This window comes from Sipha flava, unplaced genomic scaffold, assembly GCF_003268045.1.
Source record: "Sipha flava isolate LNK unplaced genomic scaffold, YSA_version1 330_pilon_pilon, whole genome shotgun sequence".
In the NCBI taxonomy this organism is placed as follows: domain Eukaryota; kingdom Metazoa; phylum Arthropoda; class Insecta; order Hemiptera; family Aphididae; genus Sipha; species Sipha flava.
The window spans coordinates 612,718-622,520 of NW_020273020.1; the positions used below are offsets into that span (position 1 = coordinate 612,718).

Sequence of the window (9,803 nt, forward strand, 5' to 3'; positions counted from 1 at the left end):
TTGGGAATTATAACTTTTGACCACTTCACACTACAAGCTAGATTCAAATTTATATCAGAAAATGTACTGATATCGAAAATTGAAACATTTTTATTGCTAAAAAAGTGTTAACAGACACAAAAAAACACACTCCATAAAGAATCTAAAACAGTCGTTACTATAGATATTTCTACCTATTTTAATAGATTTAATTGAAATTACAAAATAAACAACTTCCTTTTATTTTATAAAATTAAACAAAATGAGTAACTAGGTAATACTAATTTAACAATACATTATTTAAAATTTAAATTAAATAACTTTTACTTTATTAAAATAATTGTAATAAAATACATCATATATATAATATATTATATATGTATATATAAAACTTCAGGGAAGTCCCTCAGGGAAATATATGACAATAATATGTCATATACTACGGGTTTAGCACACCTGGGGCCCCGAGATCCACTGGCGGAAATCCTCAGGCAGGAGATTCCAGTGGGATTAAACCGAACTACTCCCGGTATAAGGAAGAGTAAGAAATTGCTCTTAAAGGCGGATGAACGAGTCTACTTGCTCGTCAACGGTATAGAATGCGAAAAGCAAAAGGAAACTATTGCATTAAAGATCTAAATAGACATCCTAAGTATCAACAATTTAAAGTATGAATGCTTCGACAGTAAAAAATTCCGGAGGTAAAATAGTCCCCCGGGTGGGGATTACTCAAGAAGTTAATCATTTAAAATTGAAGGTGAAAGTTCATGATATTAAGAGGGTTGATATGTGGTATGTAAGAAAACTTCTGCAGGCAGGTGCAATATAGCGATAAAATAATTCTAGTCAAATTAGATACCAAATCATTAGATACTGTGATAGTTCAAGTTTATATGCCCATCTCAAAAGAAGAAGACAATGAAGTAGAAAGAATATATGATGAAATAAATGATATAATAAAGGCTGTCAAAGGAGAAGAAAATTTTATAATACTAGGAGACTTTAATGCTACCGCGGAGGAAGGAAAAGAAAAGAATATTGTCAGCAAGTATGGACTTAGAATTAAAAACCCAAGAGGAGAAATCATATTAGAGTTCTCTGTACGGAATAATGTAATAATAACGAACACACACTTCTAACATCACAAAAGAAGATGATATACGTGGAAAGCTCCTGGAAATATAAGAAGAGCACAAATAGATTACATATTGGTAAGAGGAAGATACAAAAATCAGGTTAAAGATAGTAAAAGCTATCCAGGAGCCAATATTAATAGCGATCATAACCTGGTCCTGATGCATTGTGAACTTATGTTTAAGAAACTACAAAATAAAAAAGTTATGAAACGCTTTCAACTGACAAACCTGAAAGTGGAAGAAATCAAAAATGCATACAAAGAAAATACTAGATCTATGACTCATAAAAGTACTTCAAGCGTTGAGGAAAAGTGGGGAAATATCAACCAGTCTTTGAACTGCTAACAAAAAAAAAATAATATATATATATATACAACTTATTATTATAAAACTGTAACTAGGCAATATTTATTTAACAAAATATTATACCTAACAAAATATAAACAACAGATAAATGATTAATTGTTTCAAAATCATTGTCTAGTTTAAAATCGGAGTCCAAATTGTCGTCCAAATTGGAAAAAGAAACACCATTGCAGTCTATGAGAATATTAAGTATGTTATCATCATTACAGTCCATAATGTCATATATTATTATTAAAATAAAAAAAATATTAAAATGTATTGTATACAATATATTATAACCGATTAAAACAGTTAATTATTATTAATTATTATAATTAATTAACGTAAAGTAAATGATAAAAATTATTCTTTATCAGAAAATGCAAAAAAGTGCATTTCGAATAAAAGTGGAGATAGCCGGTTCTTGCACGGGACCCTTCAATTATAACATTTATTATAACTTAGTGTAAACGTTTAAGAAAAATAGACCGTCTTCGAGCTAATCGTTTTAATTAGATTAGAAGATTTTTTGTGTTAAAAAATTCTATTTGAGATCTTCATTTTTTTTTGATCGTTTGAAACCATTTGTTTCAAACAACTGTTTCGCTCCATTAATAGCCTCTTCAGTAAACTTATCTTTATTTTCAATCATATATTTGTAAGTCCACAAGTCCATATCAATGATTTTATATGTAATTCCTCTGATACGCAGTTCAGCACCTAAAAGAGAAAAAATAAAATTAATAAATTATAAGAGTCTTAACATTTAGTTTTATAATTTAATGTGCAAACACTTCCCATTAATTATTATATTTGAATTAATTTGTAATTTATACAATGTATTTTTATTTCAACTATCGTGTAAAAATGTGCAAAAACATAAAATCAATAAATTATGAACATCAGCTTATGGATACCACGTCTTTTTTTAGGAGCCAAAAGAAAAAATTTAATTAATTATCGCTTTTCCCAGAAAATGTAAGTTTAAATATATTCCTGGATTCTTTCAGAATCTTAATAAAAACTAACCCACCATACATTCAATTATTATTAAAATTGATTGATTAAATTATTGATCGTAAAAATCAAAATCGTAATTGTTTAATTGAGAGAGGTTCTCAGGATATACATTTTTTTAAAGTCATATAGAATGAACGTGGAGCTATAAATTGAATGTTTACCGATAGCAAAATCTTTTGGGCCGAAAAACTGATTTTCTTCTACTTTAGTTCCAGGTTTTCGAAGCCGGGTAGGTGCTATAATTCGTCCTTTTAAGAATCCACTGTTCTTCATTGGCACTTCAGTTATGCTGATTTGATCATTGCCAAGGCAATACTCCATGAGAAAATTTCTATAACTATCTACTTCAATAACCGGTACCATCTTTAACTTGTATCGTAGTTTTTTAAATGAGTCCATCACGTATGTAACAAAATCTGTAGTTTTTGGTGGCTTCGGTATTAGAGATATACAATTCTGATATGTGTCATCTGGGTCACCAATACCCGTATGGGGTGGTATAATCTATAATTTCATAAACACAAAAAAGTTTGAAAATTGATTTCGTTGTATTTGTTGATTAGCAAAATTACCAAGTGACATTTAAGGTTTGAAACTTTTGGTTCTACAACTTGGATAGGATCTGGTTGATTAATTTTCAAAATATCTTTATAATGTCTTCTGGTAAACGCATCACAATCGTAGAGCAAAAATCTAAAATCAAATTATCCGGTTAAAGAATTTACATTTTTATTCAAATTATGTGTACACACCTACGACCCAACACAAAAATTGTCTTTCCTATTATTAAATCTTTTGCTTGATAATATTTTTGGATTGCATTAGCTCCAACTTCTAAACAAATATTTGGGAAATTTTCTGAAAATAAAAAATAATTTTTTTTAAACACCTATTTACTCAAATTTATATGACCTTAATACATAATATAAAAAAACATAATAAAAGTAATAAAGCACTTGGAGAGGAAGTTATAGTTTGACCATACATGTCAGGTCGATTATTTTATGTACTTGAGGGTTAACATTAACTACAAAAATGATATGTATAATGAAGTTAAACTTAGAATAAACTCGGCGAATCGAGCATACTTCTCATTGAATAAATGGTTAAGTTTAAGAATGTTATCACGAGACACAGAGAAAAATGCAGTTAGCTTATGTACGTCTAATAGTGACGTATGCTTGTAAGAGATGGTCGACGACTTAAGGGGATAGATAAAAACTTGAGAGAAAAATATATTGACTTGTCAGTAATGAATCATTTGGAGACTATGAAAGGAGAAAAAATACCAATCTGGAATCTCTATATAACCAACCGATATTATCTATTATATATCTGAAAGCCTAGCATTTTGAATGGTCGGGCCATGTGTGGCATATAATAATATAATTCGAAAGGTAATGATTAATAAACCAACTGTTGAAATCCTCTTGAGTGTCTCTACAGAAAACTTTAGCAACGATGGCTAGATAAAGTAAATACAGATATAAGAATGATAGGCGGAACAATAAACATCGAGACTACTACTAACCATGACGTGCGGAGAGGATTCATAATAAACACATTATCTGCGGACATTTATGTATACATTACCCATTAAAATAATTTCATAATTTATCAATTTTTACATAATATTAAATTATATCATGCGTATATTTTTATGTATAAAATAACAGACCTTTTTTATGTACCAAATTTCTTATAACACTATTGAACTTTTTTTTATTTAAAAAAAGTTAATTGTTAATACTTATAATGATTCACTTACCTGGTATGTTTAACCGATCTTTTGGTAATTTAATTTTTCCTAAAAACAGTGAATTTCCAATTTTTTCAATTGTACTTCCCATGCCTTGAGATTCATATATTTCTATTTTATCGTTAGCCAAGAAATAATAGAGTACATAGAACCTCCATCCTGCAGGTTCCAGTCCTTCGTCATACCAAGCCGCATAGAACCTTTTAAATGTTTGCATTTATTTAAAAAAAATTATAAAATATGATAAAAAGTATAATTAAAAAAATCAAATAGGTAAAAAATTAATTTTAAAAAACTATTGTTAAAGTCTTAAATTGTTTTTACATGGATATGAATTATCCATGGAGTTCTTGCTAAAATGTCCTCCAAAACGTCATATTCGTTGCCGTCAACTAAATCGTTTTAAACGGGATAGACTTAATTTTACTCGTTTGTATTATTGATGATATATCTGTGTATAGCGGAATACTTACTCTTTTTATATACTTTAAATATACTTTTTTAAACTTAAAACTAATAGTAATTTAAAAGAATACCCACGATTAGTGAATTCCAAAAAATTTAAATACACCAACAGCTAGTTTCATACATATTGTGTAATAATACATTTATAATTCAATTAACAATATTACCTATTATTAATGTCATAGTTACCTTAGAACTTTTTTATCGTATTTCAAAAACTGATTGAGTTTTTTATTTTCATCTTCCTCTATTTTAGTACATTGCATTTGTGTTATCATTGATTTGTTCTTTTGTTCTCGTATTCTATTCATTATATATGGGTCGTATGGTATTGGTTCATCGGGACAGATTTTGATGCCTTGTGTTAAAAAAAAATTCTTGGTGAACAGATCGCAACTGCACAACTTATATTTAATGCCATAAAACGATAGTTCTACGCCATTGTTGAAGTCTGACCAATGATAATTTCTATTCTTGTGATATGGATTTGGTATTTTTCCGCGTTTCAGAAGACATCCTTGGACATAACCGGAATTCTGTTTACCAATAATATATATATGACATAAATCATATAATTAGAATTATAAATACTAACTTTACTTGTTAAGTTTTATATTTGGACGAAACTAATATATTTTTTAAATTTTATCATCTAGTAATCTACGTTTTGATTAACAATTTGTGTGTAAAAAGTACCAAAATTTGGTTTATGGGTATGTTATTGTACTATTTGATAACCATTCGAAACTATTAACTATTAATTTATTCATAAAATTAACTAAAAAAGTATTGAGTATTTAGTAAAAATAGTTAAAAAGACAATTGCTATAGTAATACTAGAAGTAGTATATACTATAGTATACAGACAAACCAAATTTTTGTACTTTTTTTCACTTACATTAAAAAAAAAAAACTTAGGATTTCATGATTTTTAAACTACCTTAAAATATCGAAATATTTAGATTATAGAAAATTATAACGGTAATTCAATTTTATATTATGAAATAAATAATAAACTAACCTTTATAACAGGTTCTATAACGCAAATAGTATCATCCACCAAAAAGTATGTAATTTTAACTCGTCGAATCATTAACTTTTCTTTGTTTGTGTTCATCTCAGTCGATATGACTTCTGTATATCCATTAAAAGAAAGACATTTTCCATCTAACTTTATAAAGTTAGATTGAACAATAGGTTTAGGAGGGTCTTTTGCTCGTCCATATGTAAGTGTTGGATTGTAACTATTAAAATATCAAATAAAGATTATCAAAATATATTATTAATTTATTTTTATTTTTTAATTATGTCATATGAATATATTTAGAATTTATGTTTTATCTATATTCAGAACACAGATTAACATTGAATATTTCTAAAATGTATAGATTTGCCATAATTTCCTTTCTTCATAGAGGATCATCAATGATTTGTGACAGGGATGGATTGCAATTTTGAACAAACCCGGGAAAATGTATTTGTAGTGGCCCACAAGTTGTTGTTCGTAGTTAAAAATAATTTGACCTCATGAAATGCAGTGGCATAGATATTATTTAAGTTATCTCAAAAATTAATTTTAACTAAAATAAATGTCTTACCACTAACTTACTAAAAATGAAACTGTAAAATAAAAAAATTTGAACTCATTATAAATTGTCATTAGATTCTATTTAATATATAAGTACATATTCTAATAAAATATTCATAAAAATAAAGAGTTTACAGTATTAAATATCGTATTATATACAACAAACATTAAGCAATATAGGTACATATAACTAGAGATTAAATGATTCACCTAATGAAATTTATAAAGAAAGTTTTTTTTTAATCCAGAACAATGTTTTTCTACTTCTTCAATGATTTTATCAGAGAGATTTTATCTGATTTCATCAGAGTATTAATTTCTGTTTTTCAGTAGCCATTAACATAAATGCTTCTAACTTTGGATCAAACGGTTGACTGTTGTCTTATTTTTATAATTTTTAGAAATGAAAAAGACCTTTCAAATGACACTTGCGTTGAAGGTAGCGTAGGTGCATATTTATATGCCAAAAATAAATAAGAACATGCATCACAATACAAATTATATTTTTGTAAAATAATAAAGCAACAAAAAGCACAGTTTTTACAAGTCTTGCAAGTTATATTTTTGGATTCTTAACTAAATGCAATGTCAATATTATCTTTTTCTTCTTCCATTATTTCCAAAGAATATGTAGTAGCAAATAATTCAGACAACATTTTCTTCAAATAGTCCTAATTTATTGCAAAATGTATAAGTTCTTCTCTTAAGAGGTTATCATTGTATTTAAAATTTTTAACTTATCACATAAAGTAGTGAATGCTTGATCGGAAAATCCATTTTGAATTATATGAGGAAAACATCTTGGTGATAAACATGATAAATCATTATATAATTGTCTGTGTTTAATAATTTTTTGTTTTAATACTCTTAAACACAAAATCAAATATCCTATTATGAACTTCTATTTCAATCTTCTTAAAATAATTATCGTATACCATATCTCTACTAATCTCATCTGGTAACATTTTTTTGTTACAGGTCCTTATGTTCGGTAATACTTCATTCACATTTATAGAACTATTACCATCACATCTTAAATCCAACTCTTGATTAGCCTAAACAACAAATGAGTCGGTAGATAATTTTATTCATTTAATATTTCTTTAAACTTTTTCTAGAAGTTCAAGTGCTCCATCAAATAGGTCTTGAGCTTTAATTAAGTCCATGGATTTTGATTGCAGGTATCTCGATAAAGAGTATGTAATACCAAATATTCTTTTATATATACATATATGAAGTTAAAATTGTACAAAAATTGAATAATGTATTTTTCATTGTTTCAGAATTGATCCTAATATCTGTTGTAGTCTTTTCATCATTAATAATATCATATAAAGCCATTAAAACATCAATGTAGAGTGCATTACTATTAAAAGCACCTTCAATCAAGGCTGTAACTGGGGGGTCCAGGGGTCCGGACCCCCCCACCGAAATTTTCAAAAGTAGAAACATTTTAGCGGTGAATATAGTTTACTAACCAAAAATTGTATTAAATAATAATGTTAGAACCCCCCCCCCCCCCGAAATTTTTTTCCCGTTACGGCCTTGTCTTCAATAGATTCAAATATTTTAATCAATGCAACTTCTTTACTCCACTATCTTGTTTCACCAATATTCTGTAAGTGTTAATGTAGACTATGGCGTTGCTCTATCCAAACTCGTTTACGCATTTGCAAGTCTTTAAAAAAAACAGCAAAACTATTACACAAATTAAATTGGGATGCAGCAGCCAATGGAGTTGGTAAGCATCTGACAAAATGCAATTTAATACACGATTGTAAAACTAAGCATATACTTGATACGGAGATGATTCATTAAGCCATCTTTAAAATCCATTGTATTATCCTTGCATATTGTATTAGTCGCACTATTGGCAGTCCAGTTTTTTATATTCAGATTATTTAAAAGTAAAACATATTGTAATAGATTATGCATGCCTTTACCTATTGAATCTGAACAGTTAACAACAGAAATTAATCTTTCGTTTACACCATTGTCATCAACATATCTCAAAATGATTGCTCATTGATCTGATGATGTGATATCTTGAGTTGTATCTAACATAACTGTATACATTTTAGAATTTTCAACTTCATCACAAATTAATTTTTATCAAACGATTTATTGCAGCAATAACATAATCAACTTTGGTTTTAGATATAAATGTAACCAGCCCTCTTCTTCTTCTTTACTAGCACGTTCTTGCACTTTACGGATCTTTTTTATTACAATATCCAAATGCTCTTTCATTTGAAAATCATATTTTGCTTAAAACATTATAATTTCTGAAAAATTTTCATGGTCAACAAATGGATTGTGTGATTTACATTTATCCGGAGGAAACTAGGTAAATGTTTAATTATATATGCGTAGGTACTAACCGTGTTACGTTTAATTTCTCAGCATATAAAGTAGAGTCCACGTCCAAAGGATATTTTCCAATACCAATTGATTTCACTTTAGGAATCGCATACCCGTTTTTCCATTGAAACTGGGAACTCAAATGATGATTTTTTTTCTACATTAAATATAATTTTATATTCACATTAAAATACATTAAAAAACAATAAAATAAATGTGTTTAATATTATAACAGCAATTAATTAGAACATCGATTTCAAATAATGTATGAATTAATAAATGAAACATTTTTGAGTTGGTCAATTATTATTACTACATCTGCTGCACCAGTTTTGTATGCACCATGCTCACCAATGCTTATAATCAGGGCTCGGAAGTTCTAGCAAATGCATATTTTTCTTGGTTCATCCTAGAACATTCAAAGTAAGAAACAAATATGTTTCTCACTGCTCGGATATCATACACAAAATTTAATTTTGCTATTTTTTGCATATTTACGGGTTTTATTGCTATTTTGCTAATTTAGGGTTTATATTGCTATTTTCGGGTATATTTTCACATAATGTAGGAAATAATCAAATTTTGTTGATCATAATTGTATTTACTTGGTTATGTTTTTAAAAATATTTTAATTATTGGAAATAAATAACTTCATCAAATATTATTTTATGTTTTCATTGATGATTTGTTGTATCAATAGTTAGTGAGGTGATTGTTATTCCTTTATTATATCATTGCATTAGATCATTGTTTCTCAACCTTTTTAGTGTCGCGACCCCCAAAATAGGTATAAAATATGGTCAATCACTTCATGACCTCCCACCCGCCATCTATATAAGGTAAAAATTTGATTTGAATTTGTATTTTGTAAATCAGCGTTTTATAATTTTTGACCTACGCGACCCAATTCAAGGTGTTCGCGACCCCCTTAGGGGTCGCGACCTCCTGGTTGAGAAACGCTGCATTAGATTATCAAACATATTAATAATCTAGGATAATTATCAAGATAAATATATAAAGTAATTTAATAATAAGTACATTTTTACAAATATATTCAAGTAATTTAACATTTTTGTTAAGATTTTATTATTCAATCAGTCCATACTGTGTCTAATGAGCCTAACAATTTGTAAAATTAAATTTTTTTCAA

The 9,803-nt window shown here is 27.8% G+C and overlaps 1 protein-coding gene across 1 annotated transcript; it reads right to left on the bottom strand.

Annotated features, from left to right (window-relative positions):
* Positions 1–1,763: 1,763 nt before the first annotated feature.
* On the bottom strand, positions 1,764–8,810 carry LOC112687096 (EF-hand domain-containing protein 1-like; the record flags this gene model as incomplete). Its single annotated transcript, XM_025559644.1, is given in 8 exon segments — positions 1,764–2,180; positions 2,642–2,984; positions 3,053–3,173; positions 3,233–3,338; positions 4,249–4,439; positions 4,894–5,240; positions 5,726–5,948; positions 8,674–8,810. Coding segments are annotated over 8 exon segments (1,644 nt in total), but the record flags the coding sequence as incomplete, so codon positions are not given.
* Between the last annotated feature and the right edge of the window lie 993 nt (positions 8,811–9,803).